Here is a 17354-nt window from a genome sequence, read left to right on the forward strand (position 1 = left end):
GCTTGGGGTGGGGGAGGCCCTCTTGGATGAGACACAGGGAAGAAAGCCTCACCTGGCTGTCCCAGAACTACTTTGAGCTGGCTGCAGAGAAGCAGCTGCTGCAGGGAAGTCCGGGGACTGCACTGGGTATGGCAAGAAAAATATGTGAGGGGTAGAATGGGATTGTCCCCTTGTAAAATAATAAAAGCTAAATACCTAACTTAAGGCTTCCTTACAAATATTGCTTCTCTCATTTAGATATTACCTGATCAGACTGAGTTCAAGCAGAGTTTCAAAGTCCCAGGCAGGTATTCCAGCCAGCAAAGCCCCAATCTGGTTCAGAATCAAGAAGTGGCCAACACGCAGATACAATCTGTATAAATGAAAGTTCTTTTATACCTTATGAAATGGATTGCTATGCAGTTGACATTAACCAATCAAGTGTGTTGCTAGCAGGGGTCTTAACAAACCCATTAAAAGAGCAGCTATATAATTTAATTGGTGTCATCTTATTGCCATTGAGATGGATGAGAATTTACTGAAATCAAGAAAGAAATTGCTGGTCCATTTTGCCCTGCTGCCAGATGGTTGATTTTGCTCCCTCCTGCTTGGAAGTGCGGGGAATGCGGAAGCAAAACGATGGTCAAAATGCCTTACAGCCATTTCAGGCTGGCAGTGTGGGGTCCATGCACCTCTCAGCTTTGAGCCTTAAATGGATGCAAGCCATTTCAGTGGGACACCCACACCCACCTACTGTCTGCCTAAAATGGCTGCAGCTGAATCCCTGAACCAGACAAAAGTCTATGAAATGGCTGAGGGAGCGTTTTTCCTGAACCTTGGTTTAAGAGGAATTAACTGAGGCATTTCCATAGGAAAATTTGGTTTGTGCTCCAGTTGATGCCCATCTCTATTCTTGACTGCTGATCTTGGATCATCATCTTTAAACGTCCCGTGGCGCGGGGCGCCGTGGACTAAATAAAACAGTAAGGGCTTGTGGGGAGGAGTTAGGGCGGGACCCGTCCTCGCGGCTCCTGATTGGCCCTCTCCAAGTGCCCTGGACTCCCTTCCCGCGCTCCGTCCCCATATGGTTTGTGGCTGGCAGAGGAGCAGGGCGGCCGCGTCAAAGACGCGGCCACTCTGCTCCTTTGCCGGCCGCGAACCATCGCCTCGCCCAGACATGCCCCCGCCACCCGCCTGCCTCCGCGTCCGACATGCACTCTGCCTGATTCCCACGCCGCTTCCCCCCATTGCTGCGACCTCCACCACCAACGCTGAGCCCACGCCGGTCGCTCCAGCCGCCCGCCAAACCGTCGCCACTAGCCGCCACGCCCGCCCGGAGCCACGGACGCCCTCAGCCAATGGCTGACGGCTGCCGTCGGGCCTACGACCGCCCAACAACAGGTAGGCCGCAACCTGACATGCCATCGCTGCCCCGGCAACGCTTCAACACGCGCCCGCGCCTCCCCGCACTCAGAAAGCTCCACGCCTCCACGGACCCAAGACGCCCTGCCGGCCTTCTCGCCTGCACTCACCACCCTCCGCCTGCTGCCTGGCCCCACTGAACTCGCCGGTGACCAGCCGCCAGAAGGCTCCGCTATGAGCCCAACGGAGCCCTTCGCCCTCCGAGGCCTTCCCCCCAAACTTCCTTCTCTAGCGCCCATTTTATTTTGAGATAAAATGGGCTTTCTTTCTAGTAACAAATAAAACTAAACACTAGCAACTGTAAATGATAAACTGTTGCCCCTGAACACCTCAGGTCAAAAAAAAAAGGGGGGGATGGGAGACAAGATAAAAAGAAACAGAAATATGTCTATAATCTTTCAACCTCAGGAGAAGAAGCAGTCCGTCTCAGTGTTCTATATGTTGTTTTTAAAGGTTTGTTTTAGGGTATGCAGATCTAAATTTATGATTGGTGTTTAATGTCTAGAGATGATGTAAATAGCCAGAGTCCTGGAAATTTTATTACAGTTAATGTAGTTGCTGCTTGTGGCTTATTCTTAATGCTGACCCAGTGGAAAATATTTTCATGTGAATTACACCTTTCCCTTCTCCAAGGGTGATAACTATCTTAAACCTTTAGAAAAGATGTAAAATTGCTAAATTGAGATTATATATGGTTTTCTCCCACCTAAGCATTGTCCTTTGGGTTTGAATGATAGTGACAAAAGAAGCTTGCTATACTTGTATGCATAGGAGGACTTAGAAAGGTATAATTCTGTCGAGTGTGACACCAATACTTAATCGGTGTACAATTTGTACTTTGCCCTTAGAAGCAGGATCTTTATAATAGTGGTTTCAAGTATGCCTCACTGCTGCCTTTTGGAACTGAAAAATTAAATTATTCCCTTCTACTTTTAAAGAATGGAATTAACCTTTTTCATCATGCTTTTGATATTTTAATTCTTAATTTTAATTAATTCCTCTCCCCTTCTGACCTGACTGATCTATTCAACTTAGTGGCTTCCTCATGCTTAAATGTTTTATCTAAACCTTATTAGTTGTTGGTTAAACATGTTTTGGTTTTATATTCTTTTTGTGGGTATATTGTTGCTGAACACAAACAAATAGGATGTGTTATACAATTTTGTCAGTTTTTGGACCTGTAGGGTTGATCAAAATGAAGCTGACTAAACTGGCATGTCTTCTAAAGACACGGGACACCTAATTTGTCTTTTCTTGTATTAGATCATATGCTCATATGCATGCCTGTAGTACTCCAAATTTAAATGTACAGAATCGGTGGAATTGTATTTACTTTTTTCCACGAATGACAACAAGCAATGACAAAGCTTCTGGAAATCTCAGATTTTGCACACTAGAGTTCATTGCTCTGGGGCATCCTTAAAACAATATGTTAAATGATTATTAAAAATACTTAATTATACCATCCAATTCTTAGAGCTCCAGTGCAATTTCATGGTTATAATTTTCTTGTCAGGTAATAAAACAGGATGAGCTTGGGAAGGATCTATCTGACTGCTCCTTATTCGATCTGTTGAAATATGATGATTATAATGGTGACAAGCACCTTGGCTTGGAAGAATTCTATAGAGCATTTCGTGAGTACTTTTCTTTGTTTTCTTTTGCCAACATTTAATTCTGGTTTTGTTCCACTCAATATAATTGATGTTGTAATATTTGAAACAGAACACTGGATTTTAAATCTTTGAAACCTTTGCTGAAGAAATCTATAAAAATTTTGTTCAGAGCTTGTTTGTTTCTTAAACTTATAATAATAGCACATTTTAAAGACATTTGTTTTTGTCATATATATGAATTTTATTTACAAAAAGAAACTTGTATTCCCTTCCCATTTGCCCAGGGTGGTTTAACAATATCAATGAAAATCAAAAATTGTAAAACTGCAATCCAATGTCCTCCATGTATACCATGTGCCTTCATGACAGAACTTCATATATCATGCACCCACATGCCAGAACTACCGTCAAGCAAGTTTCTGCACATACTTGCATCTGACCAACAGACTCTCACCAATATAATCTGTTCTTCTAAGATCCATTCTGCATTGGCGGTGCCACACCAGGCTGCTGCCAGGTGTTCAGGCCAGGGCAGGTTGCCCACCTCTTCCTGGGTTCAGACGGGGGATCGTTTTCCCCATTGTACCTGGTCTGCCCCAGATTTTTGCCTCCAAACAAGTCAGCCAGCGTGGCAAAGTTCCGCTGTGTTGCAGGGCAGCAGGGGCTGATTTTGATTTTTAAGAATGGGGTATTGCATTACAACACAGTACCCCATTCTTTATTTAAAAGCACCCCATGTGGCTCCACCATACTGCACAGGACAGCTGCCTGAGGCATTTTTTGTTCCTTCCGGGATGCCATATTCATTACTGCAGGTGGGGATGGGCCCGGCCTGGATGGCCCGACTCTTTCCCTCCCCATGGCCCAGGCCCAACATAGGCCCCGTCGGCACCCAGGGCAAAAAAAGGTAATGTTCCCTTGCCCTGGGGCAAATGAGTTAGGCTAGGCCTGGAACGGTCTGGAACCAGGAATTTGTCCCACCACCAGACAAGTGGTAAGGCAGGGCAAATTCCCAGTGTGGAAAAGTCCAAGTCCTCCTTTGAAGGAGAAGGCCTTCCTATGTTAAAGGAGATCTTCTGCCAGAACCTCCATTGCAAAGAAGCTTAGCAGAAGGAAATCTCTCTCTCTCTCTCTCTCTCTCTCTCTCTCTCTCTCATACCCTTAACTTTTCTGAACAACTTAACTTTTTTTTTTACTTTTGCCGTTAACACACAAAAAAAACCCTCCTCATTAATTTAATTAATCAGGAGTAATTTCTGTTTTCACACCCCGAATAGTAGTCCAGTAGTGGAACCTCTAGCTTACTTGTAAGCATGCATTGATAGGGTATGAATACCTTTTAATTATTCAAGTTACGCAGTAGGCTTTTTATCTCTGTGTTTAATTATCTTGATTTTAGCAAGACCCTGTTTAGTTTTGTTTTTCCCTTGCTCTGGGGAGACTCAGCTGCCCAAAGGTTGAGAACTACTGATGATGAATCTTAAAAAACAGACAGAAAAAAACTCTTTCCTTTTTTTATAAAGAAAAGTGATGGCTGCTAGCTAAAGAAAACATTTAAAATATATCAATATATGCCTCTTGTGTTTAGGACCTCTAGGGATTCAGATTTATATCCCCTTTCAAAAGTCTTAGGCAATTAAATTTGTTTAAATATATAGACAGAACAGGAGCATGATACTAGCATGATTAATTATCACTGCTGTTTCATTAGGATTTCCTAGTAGGAGATTTCCCCCCCCCCCAGCAGTGTAGTTAATTAGAGCCTTGACTGTCATCCGAAGATGGTGAATTCAGAATCAAACATGACTGAAAATTACTTTGTGAGCTTTATGATTTGGCACCTCTAAGCCAATAGGGATTTTGATTATGCAATTGTAAAATCAACTTCCATTTAAACAAATTCACAGAGCTGAGCTAAATCATCTCCAGAAAACATTTTCAATATAAAAAGAAGTCTAGAAGCTCTCAAAAGACAAAGTTCACCTTTCCCACACTGGCTCACTGCTGTTTGCAGTGTATGTGTGCTTGTGTGTGTATGAAGCACTGTCCAGCCTCATCTAACTTATGGTGACCCTATGAATAAATAGCCTTCAAAATGTCCTATCATTAACAGCCTCTGAAGTCTTGCAGACTGAGACCGATAGCTTCCTTTGTAGAGTCTGTCCATCTCCGGTTGGGTAGAAGAGCAACTTTGCAAACAATAATGTGTGTCAAAGTCATAGATGCAAAAAGCATTACAATGGAATGTTGCTGATACCAACTGTTATGTGCCAGGGAGTGTTTTACCCTTACTATGCTATGTCTCCAGCCAACTCAATAAATAAAATAACCCTTTGAATGATTTTGTGGAACATTGATGATTTGGATGAGGGATTAGAGGGGGTACTTATTAAATTTGCAGACAATACTAAATTGGGAGGGGTAGCAAACACAACAGAAGACTGAATCAGAATGCAGGATGATCTTGATAGGCTCAAGAACTGGGCTAAACTAAATAAAATGAAATTCAATAGGGACAAATGTAAAGTTCTGCATTTAGGTAGGAAAAACCAAATACACCAATATAGGATAGGGAAAACTTGTCTTGGCAGTTGTGTGTGTGAAAATGATCTAGGTGTCTTAGTAGACCATACATTGAACATGAGTCAGCAGTCTGACTCGATGGCTAAATAGGCAAATGGGATTTTGAGCTGTACCAAATGGAGTATCATGTCCAGATCTCGGGAGGTGATGGTACCACTTTACTCTTCTCTGGTTCAGCCTCACTTGGAGCACTGTGTTCAGTTTTGGGCACCACAGCTGAAGAGGGATGTAGAGAAATTGAAGCGGGTCCAGTGGAGGGCAACAAAGATGGTGAGGGGTCTGGAGACCAAGACGTATGAGGAAAGGTTGGGGGAGCTTGGTCTGTTTAGTCTGGAAAGGAGGCGAATGAGATGTGATCTGATAACCATTTTCAAGTTTTTAAAGGTCTGCCATAGGATGGAGCAGAGTAGTTAGTTTTGCCCTGGAGGATGAACCAGAACCAATGGGATGAAATTATTTCAAAAGAAATTCTGTCAAGACATCCAGAAGAAGTTCTTGACAGAGTGGTTTCTCAGTGGAACAGGCTTCCTTGGCAGGTCATGGATTCTCCATCTTCGGAAATTTTTAAACATAGGCTGGGTAGCCATCTGACGGAGAGGCTGATACTGTGAAAGTTCAAGGGGGTGGCAGGTTATAGTCAGTGAGCGATAGGGTTGTGAGTGTCCTGTATAGTGCAGGGGGTTGGACTAGATGATCCAGGAGGTCCCTTCCAATTCCATTATTCTATGATTCTATATTTCTGTAGAGTCAGGTTGTTGTGGCATCCTCTAATACAGTGGTTCTCAACCTGGGGGTCAGGACCCCTTTGGGGGTCAAATGACCCTTTCGCAGGGGTTGCAACAGTTTGGCTGGGGGTGGGTACCATCCACACAACAGCCTTGTTGGATAGATTGAGATAGATCATTCATCTGTCTGGAGCAGCAGAAAACAGAGAGATCAACATGATGGGACAAGAGGCAGAACTGAGAAACCAAGGGGGGGGGGAACTATTTATATACAGTTATGAACATTGGATCTTCACACCATTGGTTAGTTTTGGTTTAATTTCTGTGAAAGAACCCTTGCATAATTTTTTGATTGGGGTCACCACAACATGAGGAACTCTATTAAAGGGTTGTGACATTAGGAAGGTTGAGAACCACTGGTCTAATATGAAGAACAGGGTTTGATTAACCACTCTTCCGTATGCAGCCACAGTCCTGTTAGAGCTGTTCTTACAGACCAGAGTTCTCTCAGCCCTACTTACATCACAGAGTGTCAGTTGTGGGGAGAGGAAGGAAAGGTGATTGTTGTTGTTGATAGGTGCAAAGTTGTTGCCGACCCATCGTGACCCCATGGGCAGCGATCCTCCAGGCCTTCCTGTCCTCTACTATTCTCTGGAGTCCAGTTAGGCTTGCACCAACTGCTACAGTGACTCCATCCAGCCACCTCATTCTCTGTCATCCCCTTCTTCTTTTGATCTCAATCACTCCCAGCATTAGGCTCTTCTCCAAGGAGCCCTTCCTTCTCATGAGGTGGCCATGAGATTGTAAGGTGATTATATTTATTTATATTCATTTATTTAATATTTTTGGGGAAGGAAATGGCAAACCACCCCATATTGAGTCTGCCAAGAAAACGCTAGAGGGCGTCACCCAAAGGGACAGACATGACTCGGTGCACAGGGGATACCTTTACCTTTACCTTTATTTAATATTTGCTTTGTAGCCTGCTGCTCCCATAAAATGGCTCATGGTGGGTAACATCATAAAACGCATAACAAAATCCCCTAAAAAATCACAACAACTATAATAACTTCCCTATTGATAGGGAAGCATCCAGGATCATGCCCAGGTTCCTGGCTGCAGGCGAGATGTTAAGCTGTACCCCAGCCAAGGTGGGCAAATTCACTTCCTGTTCTGTCTTCTTTCAGCCCAGCCACAGTATCTCCATCTTGGAGGGGTTGAGAGTCAGGTGAATCAGCTCCAACCATCCAGTGATGGCTTACAAGCATATGGCAAATGCATCTGGGGGTGGGGGGAAGGCAGGCAGACACACATCAGGAGATAGAGTTTAGTGTCATTTTCATACTGACGACAACCCAGCCCAAGGCTCCAGACCAGCTGAGCCAGAAGGCACATATAGATGACTAGTAATCAAGCCCGCTGTACCTAAAATACAGGGGCCCTAGGCATGGGAGCCCCTGGCAGCCGTGCTGCACACGGCTCGCAGTTGCTCCGGCGGGGACTCAGAGGGACCAATCGGCAGGTGCTTCGCACCTGCCTATTGGTCCCTCCAATAGTCTGTCTGGAGGAAGGGGCCAATCGGCACCCTTCCTCATCCCGGACACATCCCGCCTCCCAAGCCCTTATTGTTTTATTTAGACCGCGGCGCCCATGGCCCCGCGGGCTGTGTTAACATAAATAATGTGGGAGAGAGGACCACCCCCTGCAGAACTCCACAAGGGAGCTGGAAGAGATACGACATCTCCTCACCCACTACAACCGTCTGTGTCTGGTTCAGGAGAAAGGAGATCAGCCACTGAAGGGCTGTCCCCAGTATCCCAGCCCGGCAAGACGGTGGGCCGACAACTCATGGTTGACCATGTCAAACGTGGCCAACAGGTCTAATATCACCAGGATGGTTGAACTGCCTCTATACAGCTGGCACCAGATCATCTGTCAAGGTGACCAGCACCATCTCCACCCCGTGGCTTGGATGGAAGCCAGACCGGTATGCATTGAACACCAAAGTTTCCTCCAAGTATGGAGCTGTTTTGAGACCCCTTTGGGTAGTGAAAAACAGGATACATATATAAAAAACTTCTTTCAGGAGTTTTAGGGGATGGCTATTTTATATAGGGTATGCCTCACTATCCTTAACACTATTTCATTCCCTTATTTGGGATACAGCCTCCTGGGAGGAGACTGTCCAGGGTCCTGTCTGTCCAGGTCCACCCTGATTGGCCCTCTCCCACCAACTCCCACCTACCTGCCTTGCCTGCTAGAAGCCTTGTGGCTGCGGCCTCCATTGTCACCCACAAGGAGAGAAGCAGCAACAGGCTTTTACGGCCCGCAGGTACACTTCTGCTGGGAGGGAGCTGGGGAGGGGAGTTTGCAGCATCCCTGCAAGCCACAAAGCCCTGTCGCCACTGGCGGGGGGGGGGTTACACTCCCTTTAGCTCGGGAAGCGCTCTCGTTGTAACAAGAGCACTTGTTGGGCCAAAGGGAGCCTCCCACAGCAGCACCGCCAGCTGGTGGGGAACTTCCCACTCCCTTTAGCCCGCTTTGCAGGCCAAAGGAATCCGCAGCCACCCTCTTACACCCTCCTGCCTGCCGCCCCTTTCAACGCCCATTTTTAAAATGGGCTTTGATACTAGTATATTCATATTGTGTATGCCTCACATGCATTCATGTCTCTAATTTGTTTTCTGTAGACACATGATTTTAAACACTTCCAAATGTTCCAAAGAACAACTGCTGCAAATTCTGTACCATTTGTTAGACTTTATTCTGAGCATAAAGCTATTGATTCATATTTTATTGTTCTCAAAGCTAAAAACTACGTTAGCTAAAATAATGAAAGGGGGGAAATGCATGTTTGCATTTTTACACAAAACTCTGAAAACCAATTCTTCAGGCCTACTAAACAATGGGTATGAAGTTAAAATCCCCGACAAAAAGAAATGGATCACTATTCAAGATTGTTTCAATAAATGTACTTTGTGAAGGGTGGGACTGGATATGTATAAAAATTACTTCTTTCAGAATTCAGAGGTCCAAATCAGCTTGAGGGCCTATAAACCCAGAATAATTTTAATTAAGGCACAGGGAAAGGCAGTGCAAATAGCAGTAGCTCTGAGTATTCTGGAAATTTTACTACAGTGAGGCTCAGCAAACACTTGCCTCACACCAAGAGCCAGCTTGGTGTAGTAGTTAGGAGTGAGGACTTCTAACCTGGTGAGCCAGGTTTGATTCTGTGCTTCCCTACACACAACCAGCTGGGTTTGCGTTTGAGCAAAATTAAATTACCTCTCTTTCTCTGGTCCTTAATTTCATATTTTCTTTTTACTTAAATAACAATGAGTTCATTTGACTAGAGCTAAAACCATACAAAAATCATAATACAAATATCAATAATGATTACAAAATGATGATAAAAGAAAATTGTGCCAGTAGTAAAATGACAAGAGTGTCACATTAATATTTGGCAGGAGCGTTCTTCAAATAATTTGGTCACAGATTGCGGACCTGCAGGACTAACAGCAGCCAACAAAAAGGAAACTACCCCTGGTTCAATGGCAAAATTGGTACTTGAATGTAACACCCTGATATTTGAAAGGAGGCACATTTCTTTCTCTTCCCTCTCCCCAAGTTTTCTCCTCCATTTGGCTCTGTTCTCTAACAACCTTCATCATTTTTCTTCCTCATCTACCTTATAATTTTTGTGTCCCTCTTTATTTTCTAGTCTTGCTCTCATTCCCCTTTCAGACCAGTCCTAATTGGTAGCTTAAAATGTACTTGATAGAAATATAGCAACAAACTTTTGTTCATATTCTCTGTGATCTATCGAATTAGTAAATGGAAATTGAATGTTAATCTGCTTTAACAAATTGTGGCAAGTTCTTAAAGAAATGGGAATACCAGAGCATCTTATTTGTCTCTTGAGAAACCTATATGCAAGTCAAGAAGCAACAGTGAGAACTGGGCATGGAATCACTGATTGGTTCAAAATTGAGAAAGGAGTTTGACAAGGCTATATACTGTCGCCTTGCCTATTTCACTTGTATGCAGAGCACATCATGAGAAAGGCGGGGTTAGATGAGTCACAAATTGGGATCAAGATTGCAGGGAGAAATATCAACAACCTCAGATATGCAGATGATACCACTCTAATGGCAGAAAGTGAAGAGGAACTAAAGAGCCTGTTGATGCGGGTGAAGGAGGAGAGTGCAAAAGTTGGCTTGAAACTCAACATCAAGAAAACAAAGATCATGGCATCCAGCCCTCTCAATTCCTGGCAAATAGATGGGGAAGAAATTGAGGTAGTGGCAGATTTTATTTTCCTGGGCTCCAAGATCACTGCAGATGGGGACTGCAGCAAAGAAATTAAAAGACGCTTGCTCCTGGGGAGGAAAGCTATGGCAAATCTAGATTGCATCCTAAAAAGCAGAGACATCACCCTGCCAACAAAAGTGCGTTTAGTCAAAGCTATGGTATTCCCAGTTGCAATGTATGGCTGTGAAAGTTGGACCATAACGAAGGCTGAGCGTCAAACAATAGAGGCTTTTGAACTCTGGTGCTGGAGAAGACTCTTGCGAGTCCCTTGGACTCCAAGGCGAACAAACCGGTCAGTCCTAGAGTAGATCAGCCTGGACTGCTCCTTAGAAGGCCAGATCCTGAAGATGAAACTCAAATACTTTGGCCACCTCATGAGAAGGAAGGACTCCCTGGAGAAGAGCCTAATGCTGGGAGCAATTGAGGGTAAAAGAAGAAGGGGACGACAGAGAATGAGGAGGCTGGATGGAGTCACTGAAGCAATTCGTGCAAACTTAAATGGACTCTGGGGAATGGTAGAGGACAGGAAGGCCTGGAGGGCCATTGTCCATGGGGTCGCGATGGGTCGGACACGACTTTGCACCTAACAACAACAACAACTGCTTTACCGGCTCCAAATGTGGAGCACAAGTTACAGCTTGTACTCCAAATGTGGAGCACAAGTTACCTTTCTATCTGATTGTCTACATTTTAAACACTGTTGAAGCTGTGTGTTGTTTGTGTTGTTACTGTATTTGGGTGACATGGTAAATGCAGCTCTGATAGTGTGGGTGTTAAGTTGCATGTTATATGACAAATACCATTCTTTTTTTTTCTTCTTTTTTTGAATGCCAGCAAAATCAATCCCACTTCTGTAGTTCTTATACAGCAGAATATCATGAAAAGAGGTAATCAAACTAGGCAAGTTAACTGTATTCTAATGTACTAGACTGAAGTGGATAAAAATACATACCACAGCTAGATGTAGTTGTATGATTCCTTTTCTAGATGGGTCTTCTAAAGAAAGAGTAGTCGGGACTTACCCCGGTTGCATTTTGCCGTTGCGGGGAAGCCCGCAGCGCGAGGACGCCGGATGGCTCTGGACGAATATGTCCCAGAGGCTTCTGGGGTGTGCCTCTCAAGCGGTGCGTGCGCTGCACGTTGAAAGGAGGCTATTGGCCTCCTCCTCATCCCTGCCTTATATGGAAGGAAGGGGGAGGGCTCGTGCCTCTTTCCTCTCGGTGCCGGCTCTTGGATGGGGGCCTTAGTAAGAGGCTGTGAGAAAGTGGTGTTGTTTGGTTCCCGCTCATGGAGGGGGAGCCAGAACGGCCAAAACGCATTTCCAGTTGGCAGGGGGATCCGGCAGGGGTTCACGCCTCAGCGGGTCCTTGGGTGCCACCTCCCAGTTACCCAGCAGGACATTGGGGGCACAATGCTGGAAGATGGTTGGCTGCCTCGTGACTGGGATCACGAGATGGCGGGATTCTGCCCCATGCTGTTCAATGCTTACGTTTAATAAAAGTTGTAGCCTTTCCTTATGCCAAAAGAGGGAGTTATGTGGTTTATGTCTCCACGTCAGTCGTGCTGTGGATGGTATTCCCCTGCGAGGCAAATTCTGAGGCAAGGTTAAGTTAGGGTGCCACCTTGGTGAGGTGATGCCATGGTTTGGCATATTGTTGACCACTGAGGGTGCAGAATGAAGGTGATGGGCACAACCTACAGACATCACTACCTATAGGGTAGGGTGTCTGTTGTGGGGAGAGGAATGGGAAGGCGACTGTAAACTGCTTTGAGCCTCCTTCGGGTAGGGAAAAGCGGCATATAAGAACCAACTCTTCTTCTTCTTCTTCTTCTATAGCAGCTGCATTTCTGCGTTTACTGCAAACACTAATTTGTGGAATTTTGTGGCATTTAAAAATTATGAAATAACAATACACTTTCTTCAGTAATGTGCCCTTACAGAATAAACATTAATACAATTATCTCAGGTAGTAGCAACAACTTATTTTTGGTTATGTAAATAGATGGATATGCATATGTAGAGAAACAAAAATGAATATGAACAGAACTACTTGAATATGCTCATATCAAGGCTTTATCATAAATAATGTAATTTAAGTAACATTCCATATGTGTAAAGTTGAGGAATATCATTAACAGTACTTAAGCTGTGAGTCGTCCATAGGGGCGTGCAATTTTTTTAATCTGTATTTTTAAGTTTGGATCCATTAGACCTGAAAAAATTCAGCATTTCCAAGAATCTCAGCTACCAATACTGGCATGATAAAATCAGAGTCCAGTAGCACCTTTAACACCAACATTTTAAGATTCTCTGATATTTAGAACTGCTGAGCCAAGAGATAAGTTGGGTCATTAAAACCAGGAAAGAACCAGATAAAGATCTTTCCTTTTACCATTTGATTTGACTATATCAGAAGGACATAATGCAGATTAGTACTCAGCACCCTTAAATATACGTCTTTCGCTTTTTGTCAACTTACTTGAAATAAATAATTATTTCAATAAATAATTTCAAGTTGTTTTATTCAGTGGTTTAGGGAACATTATTATATGGGGAAAATGTATAGGTTTCAAATACATCTACTGTAAAATTAATTTCAAAGCAATGAAAACATTTAAGTGCCAATGTATTAACAGTTAACACCAACGCTTTACTCTGCCTTTCATGTTTGATTCCTATAATGTGCTTCCTATTGTTTGCCATTTTGCCTGGTTCACTTTTCATCTACTTCAAAGACCTCAAAAGAGAGTTGATGACCAAGTAAAACAGAAATATAATGTAGGAATTTAGAAAGGTCGTCAGAAAAACAATGTGGATGAAAGAGTTTTCTTCTATATGTAGCTAGAGTAACATTAAAGTTTAGAAACAAGCAAGAAAAAAATGGGTAGTTTCCATAGATTCTTTTCTGAAATAATCTTCTTCATACCCCGCTGAGAATTACACGTAATCCAATCTTGCCTACTATTGTCATTCTCCTCTTTGTATATTGTATATTCATCTGTTTTGTTGTATCCATAAATTGTTGTACATAACAATATAAACTGAGAGAACTGAAAAATTTCCAGTTAAAATCTCAATCAGTCCTGAATTCCCTTATGTTATAATCAGTTATCTCTCTGCCTCAGCCTTCCTCTGCAATATGGGGATAAAAATATAGGATTTTCTGGGTTGTTGTAAAGTTTATTGGGGCCATTAGTGTGGTATCTACTATATTATAAAACATCTTAATGACATGTTTAAGTGGCTCATGTCCCTGTTCCCTGCTGGACTTTACTAGGGTGCTGAATCATACATAGACAAGTTCTGTGTTCCTAATACTTTGATAGTATAGCCTTTGATAGTATAGTCTAAAAGTTACATTGGAAAGTCCACCCTCTTGTATGAATACTAGATGGAAGCTCTAACTTCAGGGAAGAACTCTCTTTTTCTCTCCAGAGTATCTTTTGATCTCACTAAGGCAGTGTATAGCAATGATAGTTGCCAACAGCTATATGTAAGTATGTCCATCAAGTCAATGCATTTACACCAGGTGTATTGTGTTATGACAGCTGATTACTAGCAAGTCATTGATAGTCTTTGGAACATCTTCACTAAAAATGAAGAATTATTTCCTGCAATTCTGTATGCTCTGAAAGTAGAATGCACCTTTTATTGACTGCACCTTGAGAGCTGTTCTGAAGAGTTACAGATAGGTCTCTTGACTCACCTTGAAATTCCTTCAATATTTGTTTTAGCAGTAACATACGATATAATTATATGTAAAAGCATAGCTTTTTGCCACCTATATTTGCATACTTTTTCATTCTGAACTTAAAAAAGAATTTCACAGCATGTATATGGTGATCATTTACAAAGTCCAGCATGACCAACTGTTGTGCCTTAAGGATATTTCACTTACGTGAGAACAAAAATTTCTTTTGTGTGACATTTATGTGTGACAAATAAACTTCTGAATTTAAATAATTCTTTGCATTTCAAGGACAACTGAATAAACAAAGAATAGCTTTTTAATCTATTTACTAACTTCTGTAATTCACTAGTGCCAGAGACACAAACATGAAATTTTTGTTCTAAATTGCTAATTATTTAAGAGTTTTCCATCCTTAAAAAAAGCCAATATAATGTCTTGATACTGTTCATCTTCAGATTCACAAAGTACAAGCTGGGTGTTTGTTTCTTTTCTGTACTGTTCTTGTACAGTTTTGAGAGACAGTTTGGTGTAGTGGTTAGGAGTGCGGACTTCTAATCTGGCATGCCAGGTTCAATTCTGCGCTCCCCCACATGCAACCAGCTGGGTGACCTTGGGCTCGCCACGGCACTGATAAAATTGTTCTGACTGGGCAATGATATCAGTGCTCTCTCAGCCTCATCCACCCCATAGGGTGTCTGTTGTGGGGAGAGGAATGGGAAGGCGACTGTAAGCCACTTTGAGCCTCCTTCGGGTAGAGAAAAGCGGCATATAAGAACCAACTCTTCTTCTTCTTCTTCTTCTTCTTCTTCTTCTTCTTCTTCTTCTTCTTCTTCTTCTTCTTCTTCTTCTTCTTGGTGTTGTTATTTCCACCCTTATCAGCTGGTCTGTGTAAAAAGAAAAATGCCATTACATACATACATACATACATACATACATATACATACATACAAGCCAGTATAAACACTATAATCCATTAAAACCCCACTATTATAAATTCAAGCTTCTCTCTCTTTTTTGCCCTCATAGGCAACTTGATTGCTCATGTAGCTCCATATTGTATAATTCTTGGGTAGCTGGGGTCTATTTCATACACCTTATTAGCATGTCAGTATTCCAGGAATTCCTATAATTAGAAAGAAGAAAATAGAATTGAAGAAGCAGCAAGTGGAACAGCAGCAAGCAACAGGAGCAGTGGAAAGGAATTATAGAAGGTGGATGTACAATGTAGGGTCTTCAGGAAATATCTATATGTACACAAAGCATTACTTGAACACATAAAGGGAGACTGAAGAATACACAGCACAGCCCTTGTGTCCTGTGAAGTATTTATAGATCTGTACTCAGGTTAGTTTAAATCTCTTTTTGTAAGTTGTCTCAATTCACTTTTAGGAAGACTCATGATGGTTGGGATATAAATATCTTAATGCATTAATAAGTAAATATGGATACTCTAAATGCCTTTTTCATGTACTATGTTGGCTATCTTTATAGCCATGCTGGTCATAAACTGAACACCGTACTAAGGCTGTTTTCCTAGCACAAAATATTATTTTCTTTTAACAGGTTTTCCAAGTATAAATAGAAGCTGTTATACCTGGTCTTGTTTGCATGTTATCAAAGTGAATTATGGGTAACAGCTGAATATAGAGATGTAGGTAGATATAGATCGCTGGAGCTTCCGGCATTCTGCAGGGCCTGCAAGATGGAGCTCTTCCACCAAGTATATGGTTGAGGCCAGTGTGGTGAGGAAGATCTTTTGGGCCCCCCAGTGCTAATAGGGTACGTGATAGCATTATCATCTATGCCACCACTTCCCACTCCTCTATATAGATGTTTTAGGGGGGGTAGGGGGTTGAAGAGCACCATGGTTTTTTAGGAATGTGATTTTATTGTATGTCATGTTCAGATTGTTTTATTGGGTTTTAATGGGGTTTATTGAGTTTTTATACAGACAAGTTGTAACCTGCCATGAGCCGATTCGGGAGTGGTTGGTCATAAGCCACAACAACAACAACAACAACAACAACAACAACATCATAATGTAGATATGCAATATATTAGTTTATTTAGAACATTTTAATGCTGCCTTTCCAAGAACCTACCTGAGGCAGCTCACAAGTTAAAAACAAAAAACAAATATTTTAAATAAATTCATTGAAGTCCATAATTAAAAAGCACTTTGTTACTTGCACCTTGTTTATCTTCTTTCTCTCATCCCATCCTCCACAGCCTGAGGGGCCCTTTCTGTAGGCCAGCCTTATAGTGGTTCCTGACCTCCTATATTTAGAATAGAATCATAGAATCATAGACTTGGAAGGGACCATACAGGCCATCTAGTCCAACCCACTGCTCTACGCAGAATCAGCCCGAAGCATCCTAAAGCTTCCAAGAAAAGTGTGTATCCAACAGCAGGGGTTTAAAGAGACTTAAAACCTTGCTTTCTGCTCTGTCTACGAGCCACAATTAACTGATTTAAAAGTTTGTAGAAAACTTTGAACTGCTTTAAAAGTTGGTGAAGGATTCCATTTCATTAACTACTAACAGGGCAAAATTCATGATGGATTTTAAATACCTTTCAAATACTTAAAGAGGGCTATCATGTCCCCTCTCAACCTCCTTTTCTCCAGGCTGAACATTCCCAAGTCCCTCAACCTATCTTCATAGGGCTTGGTCCCTTGGCCCCAGATCATCTTCATCACTCTCCTCTGTACCCTTTCAATTTTATCTACGTCCTTCTTGAAGTGAGGCCTCCAGAACTGCACACAGTACTCCAGGTGCAGTCTGACCAGTGCCGTATACAATGGGACTATGACATCTTGTGATTTTGATGTGATGCCCCTGTTGATACAGCCCAAAATGGCATTCGCCTTTTTTACCGCTGCATCACACTGCCTGCTCATGTTTAGTTTACAATCCACAAGTACCCCAAGGTCTCGTTCACACACAGTGTTACCTAGAATCGTATCCCCCATCCAGTAGGCATGCTTTTCATTTTTCTGACCCAGATGCAGAACTTTACACTTATT

At 42.6% G+C, this 17354-nt stretch overlaps 1 protein-coding gene across 3 annotated transcripts in view; it reads left to right on the forward strand.

Annotated features, from left to right (window-relative positions):
• FSTL5 (follistatin like 5) overlaps positions 1 to 17354 on the forward strand; it is a 437209-nt gene that overhangs the window by 262238 nt on the left and 157617 nt on the right. For all 3 annotated transcript variants that reach the window (XM_077299983.1, XM_077299982.1, XM_077299984.1), the window contains exon 6: positions 2918 to 3038. In XM_077299983.1, the coding sequence (XP_077156098.1) occupies positions 2918 to 3038 (121 nt within the window). The remainder of the gene's footprint in view (positions 1 to 2917; positions 3039 to 17354) is intronic.

Source organism: Paroedura picta, chromosome 10 (genome assembly GCF_049243985.1).
Source record: "Paroedura picta isolate Pp20150507F chromosome 10, Ppicta_v3.0, whole genome shotgun sequence".
Classification (NCBI taxonomy): Eukaryota; Metazoa; Chordata; class Lepidosauria; order Squamata; family Gekkonidae; genus Paroedura; species Paroedura picta.